This window comes from Perognathus longimembris, chromosome 1, assembly GCF_023159225.1.
Source record: "Perognathus longimembris pacificus isolate PPM17 chromosome 1, ASM2315922v1, whole genome shotgun sequence".
NCBI lineage: Eukaryota > Metazoa > Chordata > Mammalia > Rodentia > Heteromyidae > Perognathus > Perognathus longimembris.
Genome location: NC_063161.1, coordinates 58,082,048 through 58,102,707, shown reverse-complemented (window position 1 = coordinate 58,102,707; position 20,660 = coordinate 58,082,048). Strand labels below are relative to the sequence as shown.

The following is a 20,660-nucleotide window of genomic DNA, read 5'->3' as shown; positions in this document are numbered from 1 at the left end:
AAACCTGGGAGTGGAGTTGTGGCTCAAGTGTGAATGCACTAGCCTTGAGCAGAAAAAAGCAAAGGGATGGCACCTAGGCTCTGAGTTCAAGCTCCAAAACCATACTAAAAAAAAAATCTACATCTATCAAATAACTCCGGTATTTCATACATGCCACTTCTTAGGCATCAAACTAAAAATTAAAAATGGAACTGACAATCAATATAGAAGTATTATTAGTAATTATGATGAATTCACAGATAAGGATCATGATGATAATAAATGAGTGACCTAAGAAACTATGGATCATCCAAAAGCCAAAGAAAAGAACTTCAGAAAATCAGGGTTCCTCATGTAGAAACTACCCTGCTTGTCATTAGGAGGTGTGCTGAAGTATTTAATAAATTACAGTGATGAAGACTTTATGGTCCTGATGCCAGAGAACGTCAACACCTGGGAAGAAGAGGAGAGGGAAACAAGGCAGAGAGAAAGCCAGATAGGCAATTTCTGTATTTAAGTCCAGTGTCTTCCTTAGATCAGTGAATCTCTGTCACGTAGTTTGATATACAATTCCTGGAAAGGGACGGCAACTATGAAACAAGTGGAAATCTTCCCTGCTACATTTCTTAGGGTCTTCTACCCTGGAAGAGAGCTGGCTTCCAGGCACCTAGAAAACAATCTGAGTGGGATTTGACTTGGTGCTTAGCCATCTGGAGCCTTGTTTCGGTGCACAGCTTGCTGTCTGACGCTGGCTAAGCCTCTAGTGGAAAGGTCAGCACTTTCATCTTGTGCTGCCCCCTCAGGGACTATTTCCGAACTGTTGTTGAACAACATGCCCTTCAGGGTAGAAGTACTGTGCCTTTAACACTAGGTAAGCAGTGCTAGAAACTGGAGACCCGATTTTATTACAGATGAATTTGTCCCAATAATTGTGTAAGAACGGATTCATAATTTCAGCACTGAGAACTGAACTTTTTGTTTCTTAAAGTGAAAATCAAGGCATGTCAGGAGAATTCATTTACTTTTCCTGTATATTGGAAGTCAGAAAGGCAGGGACTGAAGCAGGAGTACTTGGATTCTCAGGCCATCCTAGGTAATTTAGTGAGATATGTCTCAAAAAAAAAAAAAAAGTCGGGCTGGGAATATGGCCTAGTGGCAAGAAAGCCTGCCTCATATACGTGAAGCCCTGGGTTCAATTCCCCAGTACCACATATATGAAAACGGCCAGAAATGGCGCTGTGGCTCAAGTGGAAGAGTGTTAGCCTTGAGCAAAAGGAAGCCAGAGACAGTGCTCAGGCCCTGAGTCCAAGCCCCAGGACTGGCAAAAAAAAAAAAAAGTCAACTCATCAAGTGTTAGTTTTCAGTTGAGGATTATCTAAGTCAGTGGTCTGAAGCCAGAATAGGAACTGTCTTGGGAGTTTTAGAAAGGGTGATGCCAAGATCCCATCTTATATCATCCATGTTAGAATGTCAGCAGAGTTTTGCCACTCTAATTTTTAAATATTCCATGTAAACACATTATTTTGGGGTGTGTGTGTGTGTGTGTGTGTGTGTGTGTGTGTGTGTGTGTATGTGTGTGTGTTGAACTTGGTGCTTGAACTCACGATCTGTCCCTGAGCTGTCCCTTAGCCTTTTCACTCAAGGCTAGAGCTCTACTAATTGAGCTACAGCTCCACTTGAGTTTTTTTGGTGGTTCACTGGAGATTAGTCTCATGGACTTTTCTGTCCAAGCTGGCTTTAAGCCACAACCCTCAGATCTCAGCTTCCTGAGTAGCTAATCAGGAGGCACTGGTGCCAGCAACACATTAATTCTTCAAACTGTAAACAATTTAAATGTGATACAATTTTTATATATGCATGTGTGGGGCACACCTGGAAGTCACCTAGCTGGCCCTGCCTGTTTCTCAGTCTTGGGGCCACGTGTGGCTAAGATGGCGGTGCCTAACAACAATGCACAGCTGCTACAAGTGTCTTTGGTTATGACCCAGAGGCAGTTCTGTGGGCTGTGACGCTCCAACATGCCTGTTCCATTTTTTCTCTTGCTTTTTACAATGCAGTAGGATTTGTTCAAAAGGAAAGGGATTTGGCACCTACCACCTGAAAACTGCCTCTGCTTCTTAAGCTGAATCTTATCCTACCACGCTTTAACTCTTCTGTGATATTCCTCTCTCTTCACCTATGAGCAAGCCCTGGATGCTTATCATGAATTAGAAATAGTCACCAACATTTGCAACTCTTCCTATCTATGATAAGAGTCTACTGCCCCTTCCCTTGAATCTGGGCTGGCCTAGGGGGCTGTGATGGATGATGGACTATAAATGAAGCCATGTTATGTCCATTCCAGACTTCATGTTATGAAGTGCCAAATCATCATTTAAGAAATATGGCTACCAGGCACCAAGCGGCTCATACATGTAAACCTAACTACTTAGGAGGCTGAAACCTGAGGGTTGCAAAGCCAGCCTGGGCAGAAAAGTCTGTGAGACTCATCTCCAATTAACCACCAAAAAAAAAAAAAAAAAGAAGAAGTGAAGTTGTGGTTTAAGTGATAGAGCAATATCCTTGAGCAGAACAAGTTAGGAGACAGCACCAAGGCCATGAGTTCAAAAACCAGGACAAACACACATACAAAAAAACCAAATATGTCATTCATATACTGATAGAAATATCATGGGGAAAGTCCTCAGAGTATGTAGAGAAGCAGGAATCCTGGCTATCCCCATCTTGCTAGCTATCCTGACCATGATGCCTAGCCTAGGCTGAGGCCATTGTAGTAAACCTTCCAGCCCTTCCCAGCTTTCAACTAACAGTATTGAATATCTCTAGTTAATAGGACAAGGACAAGGAAAATGATCTGGCTAAGCCCTGTCTGAATTTCCGATCTACCATATTGATCTCTATACTAAAACAGTTGTGTCAAGTTACAGAGTTTTCTGTGAGTTTGTTCTCTTGGTTTTGTTCTCATTCTTATTGTTTTAGTGTCAGGCCTGAGGCTTGAACTCAGGGCTTGGACACTGTCCCTGAGCTTTTTTGCTCAAAACTAGCACTCTACTAACACTGGAGCCACAACTTCACTTCTGGCTTTTTTGGTCATTAACTGGAGATTTAAAAAAAAACAAAAAGCCTCACAGACTTTCCTACCCAGGCTGGTTTCAAACTGAGATACTCAGATCTCAGCCTCCTGAGTAGGTAGGATCAGAGGTGTGAGCCCCTTGTGTCTGTTTTACAGCAATAGATTACTCAAAACGTGGTCCTGCCCTCCGCTATCAGCATCACCCAGTAGCATAGTAGACATGCAAGAGCAAGCCTGGTGGCACACATCTGTAACTCTAGCTACTAGGAAGACTGAACTTGGAAAGAGCCTGTTAGAGGCCAGCTCAGGCAGCTCCCATCTCAATAAAGCTGAGTGTGGTGGCACCCATTCATTAGGTGTCCCTAGATACACAATGACAACAACATGCCACAAACTTGTCATCCCAGCGAGATGGGAAGCATAAATAGGAGGCTGGCAGTGCAGGCTGCCCAGGGGAAAAAAAATAACGAAAGCAGAAAGACCTGGAGACTCCAGTGGTAAAGCATTCACTGAGAGGATGCAGGGATCTGAGTTCAAATCCTTTGTTGGAAGGGATGACATAGATCAAGATGCACTGTGTACATAAAATGCTTTGATAAATGGCAAAAACATGCAATTCATAACCTTAAAATGAAGAAAAGTAAGGGAAGGGTGGGGTAGGAAGGATAGGTGAGAATGTTAAAAGGAGTGACATTAATCAAGAGGCACTGTATTCATAAACGGCTCTGCTGAATGGCAACTCTTTTATACAACTACCTAAAGAAAATGAAAAATATATTAAGAAAATAATTTTTTTCAGGGTGAAAAAGAATTTTATTGAGCAAGAAAGCACTGGACTACACCCAACGTCAGGATCTCAAATGCTTAAGAAAACAATTTTAAAACCCTTATATCCGAGGGAAGAAAAGACAAGAAATGTAGATCTTGGAGCCTGTATTCAGACTGAATGGTGCTCTGTTTTTTTTGTTGTTGTTTTTTTTTGCCAGTCCTGGGCCTGGAATCAGGGCCTGAGCACTGTCCCTGGCTTCTTTTTGCTCAAGGCTAGCACTCTGCCACTTAAGCCACAGTGCCACTTCTGGCCATTTTCTATATATGTGGTGCTGAGGAATCAAACCCAGGGCTTCATGTATATAAGGCAAGAACTCTTGCCACTAGGCCATATTCTAAGCCCCTGGTGCTCTGTATTTTAATAGAGTATCTAAAGATTACCAGAATAATTAACCTTTGCCAATTTAAGGTGCTCTACTCAAGTTGCAAATGGAGAGCCCCAAAGCCAATGCCTGAAATGAAGGTTCTTGGTTCAGGTCGAATGGCACACGTGCTCTGCTCTAGGCCCTGGCTGGGCCACGGAGAGGGTGAACACTCTAACATGCCTCATTCTATGGCTGCTCAATCACAGTTGTGACAGCTCTCGGGGGACACACCAAGTCTTAAAGTGCTCTGTAATAGACAAGCAGCTTCACAGAGAACCAAGAGTTAAAAAATCTCCACTGAAGGAGTAAGGAATGACCTCAAGCAAAACAGACACAGGAGGATGTACAATGCTTCTAAAATGAGGAGAGGTGATTCTATATCTATCTTAGCTTAAAGAGCAACAAAATGGGGTTGGGCTTACCAAGTTACAAGAATGGGGTACATGAATAGAGTGGAAGGGCAGTCCAATACCATCATAATATTCTCTCTGTATGTGTGAACATGGAAGCAGGGAACTTGAAGGGAGGGGTGGGGTTGGGAGAGATGGGAGAGAATGACAGAAGGGTGACATGGATCAAGATGCATTGTGCTAATAAATTTACGTGTTGCACTGGAACCCTTTTGTACACCTACTTAAAGACTTAAAAAAGAGGAAAACCAACTACAGGTTTTACCAAACTCTTGTGTTTTTAAAAAATTTTTTCCTATGTAATCTGTCCATGGCTTCATCTTACAGGTCATCATTCCCACATTTACAAATAGCTTATTTGGGATGGCAGATATGCATTTGCAACTACACCCATTATGAGTACCAACTACACCTCAGAGGTCACATTAGCTATTAAGGTACAGAAATGATACAGACCAGCCAGTACAGGATGTGGGGCCACTCCTCACAACTGGGGTATAGCACAAGAAGTGCTTATTATTTCAAGATAAGAATGAATCTGGATGCTGGGAATGTGGCTTAGTAGTAGAGAGCTTGCCTAGCACGCATGAAGCCGCGATTTCTCAGCACCACATAAACAGAAAAAGCTGAAAGTGGCTCAAGTGGCTCTAGAATGCTAGCCTTGAGCAAAAAGAAGCCAGGGACAATGATCAGGACTGACAAAAAAGAAACAAAGAATGAATGAATCTGAAAGAGTTTCATACAGTGTACCCTCAGACACTGGGTTGAGAACCCTTTAGTGAAGGGAACTCATTCCATTTCTAAACAACTTGAATAGAGGCAACATAGAACATGTCATGCGTATGCATGTGTGCTCTGACTTTTCCCGGGTCTCGAAGCCTGTGAGGGAAGAAAGAAACTGAGGGAAAAAAAAAAAAAAGGAACTGAGGAGAGAGATTGGACACAGTCCTGATGCAAACTGCTCTGGGTCAAGTACAGAAAGTAACTGAGGAGAAACACAAACAAACCAATCTCTCTTTGCCAAGCAATGCCAACTTGTCAACAGACAGCAAGCTCAAGGGGGAGTGCACCTCTCTCCAGCAAAAGTGGGCTGACTCCAGAAGCACACACACGAGAGAGGTTTGCATATCCAGAGAATGAGACTTGGAGAGGTTTGCAAATCCAGAGCATGAAACAGGAGCAGACATGAAACAGAAAAGGGCCAGGGAATATCCTGGTTTTAATTCAGTGAAGCAAATACATCATACTAACCTACAGTAGACTGCATTTGAAAATCATGTAGGGAAATACTAGCAGTCCTAAGAAATAATTTGTCTACAGAAATTTCTCTTTCATGTCAGTTGGATTAGCCTCCTAAAATGGCTCTGGAGCATAAGTCATTTTTACACATTTTCTTTTTAATCAGAACATAGGAACTGTGCCTATTTGTAGGGTGCAGTGAGACATTCCTGTAGACAGGTGTTTTTAATGTGCAGATTCGGTAGTTGGGATATCTTCACACATATACTACTTCTTTGTGTTGAGAACATTCCAAGTCTGTTCTACTGTTTTGGTTTGTTTGTGTTAGTTTGTGCCAGTCCTGGGGCTTGAACTCAGGGCCTTGCAGACTCACTTGGTGCTTTTGCTCAAGGCTGGCACTCTACCACTTGAGCTACATCTCTACTTCTTTGGTGGTTAACTGGAGATTAAGAGCCTGACAGACTTCTCTGCCAAAGCTGGCTTTTAACTGTGGTTCTCAGATCTCAGCCTCCTGGAGTGGCTAGAATTACAGGCAAAAGCTACCTGCATCTGTCCTTTAGAAATATTTTGAAATATCTAATTAATTTTCATCCACCATAGTTTTTCTACCATACTACAGAACATTAGAAGTTATTTCTCCTAGATACCCACATCCCTTAGCCAGCGTCTATTTGCCTTTCCTGGGCTCTGATAACCACCATCCTATTCTTCTTCAATATCAATGGTTTTTAGCTTTCACACGTAAGTGGAAACATATAGTATTTGTCTTTCTGCTCCTGATAATTCCTTTTTGGGGGAGAGGAAGGCATGGTCATGGGATTTCGGACTTCAACACAGGGCCTAGGCACTGTGCCTGAGCGTTTTTTTGCTCAAGGGTGTTTTTCTGCCCAGGCTTGCTTCAAACTTCAATCCTTAGATCTCAGCTGCCTCAGGACTACAGGTGTGAGCCACCAGTACCAGGACTCTCTGCTCCTGATATTCATTTAACATAGTGACCACCAGTTCCATCCTTATGTTCTTGCATAAAAGTAATTACACTTTATTAAAAAAAAAACTCTTACCTTTACAAACTTTGCAGCAACTGTGAGACAAAGTGATCTGATGAGATTCTGGGCAATCCAGAGCTGGGCAGCCTGAACTTTCTACCAATTTCATAGTCTGGTCCTGTTAGATAACAGAAAGACAGGCCGGGAATTTATAACTTAATCAAGAAGTTTCTATGCTACTGAAATTTGAGCTCACTCACTCCAGTAGTGACAGTAAATTCCACAGAGCCTTCAAAATAACAAAAGCAGTGCTGGGTGTTTGGACATGACAACATACAACCACATCTACAACTTGCCACCAAATAGCTAGGTGATCCTGTAAATTTTCTGTTAGATTTTTGTTGATGTTGCTGCTTTGTGTCAGTACTGGGTGCTTGAACTGAAGGCCTGAATACTATCCCTTAGCTATTTTGCTCAAGCCTGCCACCATACTAGTTGAGCCACACCTTCACTTCTGGCTTTTTCTGTCCAAACTGGCTTCAAACCGTGACCCTTGGATCTCAAACTCCTCAGGAGCTAGGACTACAGGCATGAGCTGCTGTGGCCTGACAAAATTTCTATTCATTTTATAGCATGTTTGCAAATTGAACATCAACTGTAGCAATGACAGAGCTTTAATTGGATCAATAGCTCAAGCTGGGGGAAAAAGTAAATACAAATTGAGCTTTTTAACATTATGGTATCAAATTTTTCTTATAAAATTCTGCAGTAAAGATTTAATTTTATAAGGAAAATGAAGAGAGGGTTTCAGGATCTCATTAATTAATCTCTAGGGCATTTTCTGGCACTCAAAAGATGTTGTTATCATAAAACATGTTTTGTAGAGAAATCAAACAGAACACCAGGAAATGGAAAGACCTCCATGCTCATGGGTAGGCAGACTCAATATAGTGAAAATGGACATATTGCCAAAAATGTTATACAAATTAAACGCAATCGCCATCAAAGTCCCAGCTACAGTCTTCACTGAAATAGAGAAAATAACCCAAAAATTCATATGGAGCAACAAAAGACCTAGAATAGCCAAAGCAATTCTAGGCAAAAGCAGCAGCGCAGGATCAGACTTCAAGCTTTATTACAGAGCCATCAAAATAAAAACAGCCTGGTACTGGCACAAAAACAGACCCGAAGACCAATGGAATAGGGTAGAAGACCCAGAAAAAAACCACATATTTACAGTCAGCTGAAATTTGACAAAGGAGCCAAAGACATACAGTGGAAAAAACACAGCCTCTTCAACTATTGGTGCTGGGAAAACTGGGCAGGCACATGTAGAAAACTCAAAGTGAACCCTAGCCTATCACCACGCACCAAGATCAACTGAAAATGGATTGAAGACCTCAACATCAGACCTGAACCCTGAAACTACTTAAGGACAGAGTAGGAGGGACACTAGAACTTACAGGCATAGGCAGGAACTTCCTGAATAGAGTCTCAGGAGGACAACAGATTAGAGAGAGACTGGACAAATGGGACTACTACAAAATAGAAAGTTTCTGCACTGCTAAAGACACAGCCACTAAACTAGAGAGACAGCCAACCAATTGGGAAAAGATCTTCACCAGCAATGCAACAGACAAAGGCCTAATATCCATCATCTACAGAGAACTCAAGAAAGTAACCCCTTCCAAACCTTATAAACCAATTATTAAATGAGCAAGGGAGCTAAAGAAAGATTTCACAGAAGAAGAAATAAAAATGGCAAAGAAAAATATGAGGAAATGTTCAAAATCCCTGGCAGTAAAGGAAATGTGAATAAAAACAACCCTGAGGTTGTTAGAATGGCCTATACTCTGAACTCAGGCAACAACAAATGCTGGAGGGGATGTGGGGAAAGAGGAACCCTCATGTACTGCTGGTGGGAGTGTGAACTAGTATAACCACTCCAGACAACAGTATGGAGGTTCCTCAAAAAACTCAGCATAGACATACCCTATGACCCAGCCATACCACTCCTAGGCATCTATCTAGAACAACAGGATCCAGGATACCATAAAGATACCTGCACATCCATGTTTATCACTGCACAATTCACAATAGCCAAGATATGGAAAAAACCCAGATGCCCCACTAAAGATGAATGGATCCAAAAAATGTGGTACCTGTACACAATGGAATACTACACAGTGATTAGAAAGGATAAATTAATGGCATCCATAGGGAAATGGACAGATCTTGAACAAATAATGTTGAGCGAGACAAGCCTAGAACACAGAGAACAAAGGAGCATGGTCTCCCTGATACGTGAATGTTAGGGGGGAAAAGAAAAAAAATAACTAAGCTAAAAAGCAGAGATCATGTCTGTACAACTACAAACATCTTTTCAAATGGCATTTCTACATGTTTTGGCCAGTGACTGTACATCATGTCTCTAAAACCAAACAATTACTAAAAAAACATAAAAATGTCTAGGATAGTCCTAGCAGAGGACCACAATAGCTCAACAGCTATGTACTTATGATTATACAAGATGAGGCTAACCAAAATGAGCTCCAAGATATGGAAATGAGGATTTTATTGTTGTTGTTATCTTTAATGTACTATGTGAATTTCTTATGACTTATCCTCTGTTGTTACTGTATATGATTCTGGTACACTGGGTACTGTATATATGTTTAGCTGAACTAGGGAAGGGGAAGGGAACATCAGAATGGTGAGACAAAGAATAAAGGGTGAACCAATGCAATAGCGATACTCATGAGACAATATGTTGGAAAGGAACTGTACAACTAGCAGGCTGGGAGGGAGGGAATGTGAGAGAAAAACGAGGGAGGGTGTAAGAAGTATGACAAGAAATGTACTCACTACCTTATTATGTAACTGTAATCCCTCTGTACATCACCTTGACAATAAAATTAAATTTAAATTTAAAAAAATCAAACATCTTTTGTGACTGTATTTTTTGGAGGATAGTGTTGGGTTTTGAACTCAGGACCTTGTGCTCACTAGGCGGGTGCTCCAAAGTTGGGCTATGTTTCCAGTCCTTTTTTGTGCTGGTTATTTTGAGATAGGGTATAGCTTCCTGCCCAGTCACACAGCTGGACATCAATCCACCTATTTAAGCTTCCTGTCAAACTAAAATAGCAGGTACATGCCACCAGTACCCACCTATGGGTTGACAGTAAGTTTCGCGAATGTTTCTGCCACAATTAGTCTTTAGCTGTAAGCTTCCCATCTCAATTTCCAAGAAGCAAGGATTATAGGGAGGAGCCACTGGCACCCTGCTAAACATTTCTTAAATAAACCAATGGAAAATGATAGTTCTAGCAATCAAATAAGTGAAATCCTTTCAAAAGAGAAACCAAGATAGCAATCACTTTTCTGGTGACTGCAGGAGTCCTGTGCTAGAAGCGAACATCCTGCCTTCTACACGGCTACCTTAGCGTGCTTAGCAAAGAGACAAAGGTGCACATTTTCTCTCATATATAGAAGTATGTCCACCTTATAAATACATATGTAAACATACACAGAGTAGTGTGCACATGTGCACAAATGCATTAACTAGCATATGGTATACACAGAGGAGGATTGCAGTAGTTTAACGCCTTCGAACAACTAATTTACAATTTAATGAAATGAATACCAGGAAGATGGAACATGCTTTGTTAAGAAGGTGGTGAGGGGCAAGGGTAGGACCAGATGAATGAAAAGAGTAACGATAGGCAAATATAGTCATAATTCAATGCGCACATGTAAAAACAGAACCAAGTAATGTGAGGGAAGGGTGGGGTTGGGAGAGTTGGGGGAGAATGAGGGACGGGTAACATGGGTCAAGATGCATTGTACTCATAAACCAGAATGTGGAATTGAATTCCCTCTATATAACTAAGGATAAATAAATGAATACATAAAATAGAAGAGAACAAAAGGAAAAGAAAAGAAAGAAAAAGAAGAAAACAAAGAGCATAATCAACTGGAGTGAAATGAAACAACAGAAGTTTTCAATGTCGAGAATTTTGGAGAAACTAAAAAAGCTTCCATGAGCTTTGCTCTCCTGTGGCTCATCAACACTGACAAAACACAAACTTCTGAAGACGAAGTGTGGCAAGAAAACGGAAAATAGTTCATGGATACACTTTTTTATGGATTCACATTGAAATGATGATGGATGCTCTAAATGTACGGTTTAAATCTCAAAAACAGCCTGACAAACTTGTGTTTGTAGCTGGTATCACATTTCTATAGGGCGGCCCAGACATCTATTTACATAAATAAAAGGAAGCCTCTTTCTAATATTAACTGAACTACTGTGGTGTTGCCTATATTTAGAAACTTCTAAATAAATTAACTTGTTATCAAATCATTTTATAGAACACCTAAAATCAATTATCCTAGTAAGTTTCTAACACACATACAAACATACACACACACACTGAAGTAAACAGACTTCAAATTTACCCTCAACATTTTTTAATTTAGAGTTTTATTTCAAAGTTAGAAACTACCATTAGAAACCAGCTACACATTTCCTCCTTTCCTTTTTGTCATTTTGGATTTACTAGATCTCACACTAAGTCTTCCAGATCTTTCCATCTATGCTTTGACTTACTCCATTAGAAACAGCTCTGGTGTAAGGATGTACACAGAGAAAATCCCATCTTTAAATTCATTGTAAGTTCACTATGCCTGAGTTCTCTTTAAGATAAGAGAAAAGCAGATTTAAACCAAAAAAAAAAAAAGAATATCAGAGGAAAGCAGATTTAAAACCAAAGGAAGCAGCTGGAGTATTCTGTAAAGAGCACTTTATATACTTCCATTTTCTAGAGCTCCCATGCTCTAGAAAATGAAACCTGATTCTTAACATTTCCTCCTTCATGTCCTAATGTTTTTCCAAAGTGAGATGCATAAAATTGATCTTTTCTTTTGAGCCACAACACCACTTCCTGTTTTCTGGTGGTTAAGTAGAGATAAGAGTCTCACAGACTTTCCTGCCCCAGCTGGCTTTTGAACTGTGATCCTCAGATCTCAGTCTCCTGAATAGGATTATAGATAGGCACACTGCTAAAATTGAACTTTTTAAGGTTCAATTTATCCTAGTAAAATTCTTATGGTTTTCCTTTCCCTAATTCTTACTAATTGTATAAATGTTCATGGTTTACTGGTAGTACATTCAGTGTAAATCAAGTATTTTATTTTTTTACTTAATCTCTACACCCCTAAATCATTCCTTAGTCCATACACATGGTGCATTTAATGAGGAAGAAAATTTGATGGGTACCTGTGGCTCACGCCTGTCATCCTAGCTATTCAGGAGGCTGAGATCTGAAGAGCACAGTTCAAAGCCAGCCCTGTTAGGAAAGTCAGTGAGACTCTTATTTCCAATTAATCACAGAAAAAGCCAGAAGTGGCACTGTGGCTCAAGTGGTAGAGTGTTAGCCTTGACCAGAAGGAGCTCAAGGAGAGCACCCAAGCCCCAGGATTGGCATACACACACACACACACACACACACACACACACACACACACACACAAATTGGAGATATAATATAAATGCAACCCTTATATCAGATACTTTCTATGTAGATCATTTCCTTCCAATAGAATATGGCTTGACATACAACAGTCAAAAAACACAGTACTATGCTTTATAAAAGTCCAATGTGAAGCCAGTGACTTGTGTCTGTAAAGTTATTTATTCAGGAGTCTGAAATCTGAAGATTACAGTTTGAATCCAGCCAGCAGAAAAGTCTATGAGATTCTTATCTCCAGCTAACCACCAAGCCAAAGATTAATGTATGGCTCAAGTGGTAGAATATGCCAACAGTGAGTAGAAAATGCCCCAGTACTGGATTTTTACACACACACACACCTATATAAGGAACATTGTAAAACATACTTAAGTTTTTTAAGTAGTAGGTCAAGGAACAGACCAGTACAAAAGAAATACACACAGCTGGGCGCGGCCTGTCATTCTAGCTGTCATTCTAGGCCTGTCATTCTAGCTATTTGGAAGGTGGAAGTCAGGGGAAGGTGGTTTCAAGCTAGGCCAGGCATAAGAAAGTGTGTGAGACTCCCTTGCACCCAATGACTGGACACAGGGACTCATGCCTAGAATCCCTAGCAACACAGGAAAGCACAAATAGGGGGCTCACAGGCAGGCCAGCCAGGGCATAAAATGAGAACCGTTAAGAAAGTCAGTACTAGAGGCTAGAGTCCACAGATGTGGTTCTAGTGACTCCTTTGTAAGCACAAAGCCTTGAGTTCAATCTCCAGTGACACCAACAACAAAAAATACATACTTCAAGAGAGCATTGGAAGTAAATAGTTAAAAAAAATTCCTCCTTTCATCTAAAATACTCCTGAAAGGTGGTTAAAAAGTCATTATCAGGGCTGGGAACATGGCCTAGTGGTAGAGTGCTTGCCTTGCATTCATGAAGCCCTGGGTTCGATTCCTCAGCACCACATATATAGAAAAAGTCAGAAGTGGCGCTGTGGCTCAAGTGGTAGAGTGCTAGCCTTGAGCAAAAAGAAGCCAGGGACAGTGCTCAGGCCCTGAGTTCAAGCCCCAGGACTGGCAAAAACAAAACAAGTCAAAAAAAAAGTCACAATCAATTTCATTCTCATACAACAGTTAACCTGCAGCAGGTAGCTTATGAATTGAACTGAGTTATATTTATCATCAGGGTCAAAATTGTAAGAAACGAGCAGAATGCAACTCTTCCAACTTTTTTCTCATAATAGAACTAACAGGGAGCCAAGTAGAATCTGGAAAATAGAAGGCAATTTGGGCAAACCTTAATTTGAATTTGTTGTAAAATTATTTATAACCATTAACCTAGAGGTTTGAAAAGACTTTTTTTACAGTTGATTATAATTGGAATTTTGTGTTTTCCCCTTGTAAGGGTAAGCTCTTAAAGGAACACTTACCATGTTTATATAATTGAAACAATTCCGAAAGACTTATGACTAGGCTGCTTACCTTGCACTCATATAGCACACACACTCCGGAAGAGGAGTAGACAGTATTTCGTTCTCCTTCAAAGTAGGTTCGTCCTTGAAACTGGCATATGGCTTTGGAGAAAAAAACACATACATATATTGATATTTTATTAGGAAAACAACTAAGAAGCTGCCAGATCATTTCATCACAGTATTTCACCAGTTCCTACACCTTCTTCAAAGTGTTCCCTAACTCTAAACATGAATTTAATCAACTTATAAGGTACACATAAATATATACTTAGCTTCTGGCAAGTTAAGTTTAGATAATGAAATGAGGTATAAGAGGGAGAGGGAGTTCTGACTTGCACTACATTGAAAGTCAAAATAAGACTCTGAAAAGGAGTGTTGAAAACTCACTCACAGCCAGTGACCTGTCTGGTAGATAGGTCTACCTGAGGTACATGAAGTAGGTGTCTTAATACTAGAAGCACGGTATTATACAAGCTCAGTTTTCTATACTATTAGAAAACCTAAAAACAGAAACTTAAGACAAAAGCTACTTTAATCAGCATGTACTTGGAGGCTTGACATTCTTACAGTTCAGTATAATTTTATTTATATGTGAATTGGGAGTATCGATTTAAAATGGTGTTAGGGGCTAGGAAAATGACTTAGTGGTAAAGTGTTTGCCTAGCATGCATGAAGCCCTGGGTTCACTTCCTCATTAACACATAAACAAAAAATAAATAAAAGAAATGAAATGAAAAGGAAAAAATTACTTTTAAAAATGAGCAACTAAAATAAAATGAATTTAATCTGGGCCTACCTCATTTCTATTCCAAATTCATAAGAATTTAAGGTATGGTTCAGAAACAAGGAATGCCATGTTTTAATTATTTAAGGGGCATAGAGTATCAAATAGTTGTTTTTGGAATCTTGCAAGAATATTTACAATTGATGCATTTAGCCAAAAGAAATTACTCGCTGGGCTGGGGATATGGCCTAGTGGCTAGAGTGCCTGCCTTGTATTCATGAGGCCCTGGGTTCAATTCCCCAGCACCACATATACAGAAAATGGCCAGAAGTGGCGCTGTGGCTCAAGTGGCAGAGTGTTAGCCTTGAGCAAAAAGAAGCCAGGGACAGTGCTCAGGCCCTGAGTCCAAGCCCCAGGACTGGCCAAAAAAAAAAAAAAAAAAAGGAAAGAAATTACTCGCTTTTTTTTTTTTTGAGATGAGTATTTCACACTACCCCTGTTGACTCAGAGATGGGTTCTCCTTCATACTAACACAGACTTGTATCAGGGTCCTCCTTTGCCTTCATCCCCTTCTAAGTCTAAACCACCTTACGCTTTTATAATTTTGCACCATTTTGCTTAGTAAGTGCACCCCTGGTATAAAAGTCTTACTTCTCCGTATCACCTAGACCTACCCCATGATAATTACTCCAGTGGGACTAATGTGCTTACTAAACTCAACTTCTTATGTCGGCCACATAGATTCTACAAGGTGAATGTGCACATTACCTTCTAATTCCTTTGTTAAAAATATTACAACAAATTCATCTTCAGAATTGTATTTCCCCATTATCTTTATTTTTTATTTTTTTTGCCAGTCCTGGGGCTTGGACTCAGGGCCTGAGCACTGTCCCTGGCTTCTCTTTGCTCAAGGCTAGCACTCTGCCACTTGAGCCACAGCACCACTTCTGGCCATTTTCTATATATGTGGTGCTGGGGAATCGAACCCAGGGCTTCATGTATATGAATCAAGCACTCTTGCCACTAGGCCATATTCCCAGCCCCTCCCCATTATCTTTAAAAGTTTCAACATGCCAATTACTGGTAGCACAGAAATTAGACGCATTAGTACTAATTTTGACAAACTATTGTATAAATATTAATGTTCAAAGCATAATCCAACTTTGGTCTTCATTGGAAAAATTAGCCAATTATTTAAAGCTGCATTTTAAACAATGGAAGCCAAGCACATTTTTTTAAAAGCCATCCTTCAACTGATCTCCTTACTCAGCTTTTATTAGCAAGTTTGACTCCATAATATATATCTGCCAGCAAGTTGATTACAAAGTTTTAGGAGCTTGCTGGAAAAGAATATAACTTACTTGCATACATCATATTACTGAGAGGCTGGCTGAAACTTGCCCGCTCATGAATATTCCAAATGAAGCCACAGCTATGTCAGTTGCGCACTATCCATCATATTGTGAATTAAAATAACACATGCATTAACTTAATGAACCAGATTGATTGCAAACTCTATCTCTTCAATGTGTAATTTAGAGTGTGCTTTTTTTTCTCCTTACGAAACCTTGTACATTCAAAATACCAAGAGCTGACATACTGCATGTTTAATTACACTTCGTAAGTATTACATTTTTATAAAATAAGAAGAAGAAGAAATGAAACTTTTCTCACTTCTTTCAGCACCTGCCATTCAAGGTCTCTGTGCCTATTATATGACTTGAAGATGGAAGCTTACTCAAGTACAAGAAACAAATGAACCTTGAAGCTCCCAGTCTTGCTTACTCAAAGGGGAAAGGAAACATGGTGACATCACAAGGGCAACTTCTCCTTATACAAAATTGTATAATTTAATAGTCATGTAGAGGAGATAGACCTTCTGTTCTAACCTCTTAATTCAAAAGACTTCAACAGGCAACTTGTGGAACAACACGGTGCCAAATAGAGCTTGGCAGGGAAGAAGAAGATGCAGAAATGAATGACAGCAAAATTGCTTGGCTCTTTTCTCAAGCAATGAGCATGGCTTTGGGGGAACCCAAAGTCAGTATGTTTTATCTCCTATCTTCTTGATCATTTGCTGGGACTTTCATAATTTCACGATTCATATGAAATATTTAGGAATGCTAGTGAGATATATTTTCCTGGAAAATGTGAAGAAATTTAAAAAGCTATATATACCAATTCCAGGAAACACTGCACTAAGCAATGAAAATACTGTTAGAATGGCTGAGTGACCTTCAAAGAAAAATCTAGTAACAGCAATATATTTCATTTTTAAAATGTCCTAAAAGCAAACAAAAAAAAAATGTCCTGAGCGCCTCCTACATGCCAAATGCTCTGCAAGATATCCACATCCAAAACTGATGTGTCCCCACTATTTGATACATTTTACGCCCCACTAACTACAATAGAGACCAAACTAAAATTCTATCATTAATTCGTCAGTTGTAGGAAAATAAAGGAGGCTTAATGGTGAGTTTCTGCATGCAGAGTGACAGCTGGATAAAACTTAAGATACCAAAGAAGCGAGAGCTGGCTGAAGACCCAGACTCTAGGAATAGCCTTCACACCTTTCGGTGACAGGAGGCAGCCCACTGCCCAAGGCAGTCCACTGTCCACTCAAGCCCACTGCAGTTTCACAGGAGATGGTGCCCAAGGCAGAGCTGTAGTGGATGGTACAGCTACAGCCAGAACAGCAGGCTGGTACAGAGGAACAAGCCAGACAACAGGGCCTGCTCCTTTTTCCCACCTTCCAATTTCCTGGCCAGTGACTCCCACTACAAAACCTACACAGAGCTAGCTGTCGAGAAAACCAAGGTGGCCAGGCATTGGGGGATCACACCTGCCATCCCAGCTACTCAGGAGGCTTCCCACTGTAGCTGGGATGACAGTCATTTTTTTCTGATGTCACTCATCTTTATTTGTTGAGATGGGGTCTCATGAATGTTTTTGCCCAGTCTATTCTGGAACTGTGATTCTCCCACTTCCACTCCTACAAAACTAAAACCATAGGTAGGAGACTGCTGGCCAATGAAAAGGAACATTTAAAAAATATGACTGTACTTTAAGGAAACTCCCAGTTTATCAAAATAAGGCTTATGGGTAGCCACCAGAGGGAAAATGGGGAAATTGAGGTATAGTAAGGGCAAGTGTCTCAACAGAGGAGGGAAAGCAGGTCAGTCTATGCTCTGATGTTTACAAAGGTCTGCTGTGCAGGCATCAAGGGCAAAGCCTCAGAGAGGAGAGCAAGCACTGTGGCTACCTCAATGGCTGCAGGGCCATCCTTGATTCCCTGACTGGAAGCCATCTGCCTGCTTCCTTCTCTGGAGTATAAGTTCAAAAATGACTTCATCAACAAAGCAGGGATGGAAAGACTGCTTCTGCATTGCATCCACATGTTCAAAATCTCCAAATTTTGTTGTGTGTTCCAGCATGTGCATGTGAGTGCATATGTGTATAGGACTAAGTCTCTGTGTTTATGTGTGTGTGTGCAGTATGTATTTGTGTGCATGTACAACATAAGCTTCCTTATGACAATTCTGGATTCATATGTTTCAACTCACCAATTTCAAGCGGAACTGTCAATTAGGCCCTATTTTTGCAAATCTATGTGGAATGCATGAGCTTCGTATATTGTAGTATCATCATACAGGCTGTTTTCTGATTGACTAAGTCTAGAGGACTAGACCTCTGTGAATCAGACTGGTTTACCACAGCACTGCAGCTCCTCTTAACCAATGTGACTTGTGCAATAACAGTAACTCTCAGGGGTCCTGGTGTTTGTAAACTGTGGGGCTGCCATTCAAGTCATTGTCTATGTAAACACTGTCACCCAGAACTTCCTAGAAAGCACACACCTTGTTCAGGCATGAGGTGAGAGCACTGATAATAGAAGGAACGGTAAGAGAATGAGGTGAACTCTACCCTATACGTTCTACCAGGTTTACAGTATACTTCACAAGGTACATGGGTTGAAGTACCATAACTAGGAGAGAATCTGCAAAGCAATGAATAAGAATTACCTTCATGTTACCCTCCCCATTTTTTTTTGTCAGTTGTGGGGCTTGAACTCTAGGCATAGACGTGGTCTCTGAGCTCTTCAGCTCAAGGCTATTACTCTACCACCAGCGCCTGGCTTGTTGTCCCATTTTTATAATGTCAATATAATTGACAGAAGATAGAAAAAGAAATGGTAAGGATGCCAATTTCATAGTCATCACTTGCTAAAAAGTGAAGAGTACCTCATAACAGATTCAGAAACCAATTAAGTGAAAGAAGCCAGTAAAACAGAACATTCTAAATGACAAGATGGAATCCTGATTTACTGGTCATTAATGCCGAGCCAGCAGCTTCAATTTCCTCTAATGAGATTCATATCAACTTCTGCAAACTTTCATTTTTTCATAGAAAAAAATCACCCAAGTCCATCAAATATATATGTAATATACATATACACACATATATACACATATATACATATATACACATATATGTGAATCTATAAGTAAGAGGCTATGTCACTTTTTATTTAAAATTGTATTATATATTTAGCTTCCCCTTTCTATTACTACATTAAAAATATCATGTACAGCCAGGCACTGGTGGTTCATACCTGCAATCCTAGCTACTCAAGAGGCAAAGATCTGAAGATCCTAGCCCAAAGCCAGCCCAGGCAGGAAAGTACAAGAGGCTCTTATCAGGGCTGGGAATATGGCTTAGGGGCAAGAGTGCTTGCCTCCTATACCTGAATCCCTGGGTTCTATTCCTCAGCACCATATATATAGAAAATGGCCAGAAGTGGCTCAAGTGGCAGAGTAGCTAGCCTTGAATAAAAAGAAGCCAGGGACAGTGCTCAGACCCTGAGTCCAAGGCCCAGGACTGGGAAAAAAAAAAGAGGCTCTTACCTCCAATTAACCACCAGAAAACCAGAAGTGGTGCTATGGCTCAAAGTGGTAGAGTGCTAGCCTTGAGCTCAGGGACAGAGCCCAGGCCCAAAGTTCAAGCCCCATGACCACCACCACCAACAATGAATGTTAAAAACATCTACTTTAAATTTCACAATTGATATCAATATGTGTAAATCGTGATCTGCTATAAAACCAAAAGTTATAGGTATCAAAAAGAAAACCGTTTAGACACACCAATGGCTTATTCCTATAATCCTAGCTACCTAGAATTTGTGAGGATTGTTCAAAGCCAGCTCAAGAAGGAAAGTCCATGAGACTCATCTCCAATTAACAACCAAACTTCCAAAAGTAGACGTGTTGCTCAAGCAGTAGTGGACTAGCCAAGAGTGAAAAAGCTAAGGAGCAGGGCTCAAGCTCTGAGATTAAAACCCTAGTACTGGTACACTCACACACACAACACACCACACACACACACACACACACACACACACACACACACACATACACACCAGCAAAATTCACCAATGATAAGGTTTCTGATATCTTGAGTTTATTAAGTTTTTTGTTAACAGCAGAGTATTATGTGATGGTTTCTTTGTGTTTGTGTGTGTGTTATATGTATACACTGGATCTTGAACTCAAGGCCTGGCACTTGCACTCTCGCTTGGCTCCTTTTTAAAAAAGAAATTATCTTTAAGTAGTTTTACAAAGGAATTTCAATTTAACAAAGCCATTTATGAATGCAATGCATTTTGATCAATGTCACCCATTTGAGCTGGCACTCTGACACTTCAGCCCCATGTCCCCTTCTAGCATTTTGCTAGTTAACTGGAGGTAAGCCTTCACTCTCCTGAGTAGCTAGAATTGTAGATGTGAGCCAACATGGTTATGACATGGTTCTGAAATCTTTATTTCCTTTTGAAGAGTTTTTTTTTTAATCCCAAGGATGGCAGTAGTTATTTCATTTTGAAGCAAAGATCATTATTTCTTAGTGGTACACAAATGGAATTTTCTTACACAACTGTAAGAAAATATTTCACTTATAACTAATACAAATTAATCACTGTCCTCTTTAATGTCAATGCTCTATTACAGATTTTCCTTTTCTTTCTCTCCAGTTAACTATAAAGCCTTTTATAAGCCTTTCCTACCTGAAGACAAGACAGTGTCTTATTTA

At 40.2% G+C, this 20,660-nt stretch overlaps 1 protein-coding gene across 1 annotated transcript in view; it reads right to left on the bottom strand.

The window, feature by feature from the left end:
- The window catches only part of Nell2 (neural EGFL like 2), a 328,665-nt gene that overhangs the window by 163,553 nt on the left and 144,452 nt on the right, over nt 1–20,660 (bottom strand). Inside the window, exons 10-11 of the mRNA XM_048350874.1 lie at nt 13,860–13,951; nt 6,956–7,058 (exon numbers count right to left, since the gene is read on the bottom strand). Coding sequence (XP_048206831.1) covers nt 6,956–7,058; nt 13,860–13,951 — 195 coding nt within the window. The remainder of the gene's footprint in view (nt 1–6,955; nt 7,059–13,859; nt 13,952–20,660) is intronic.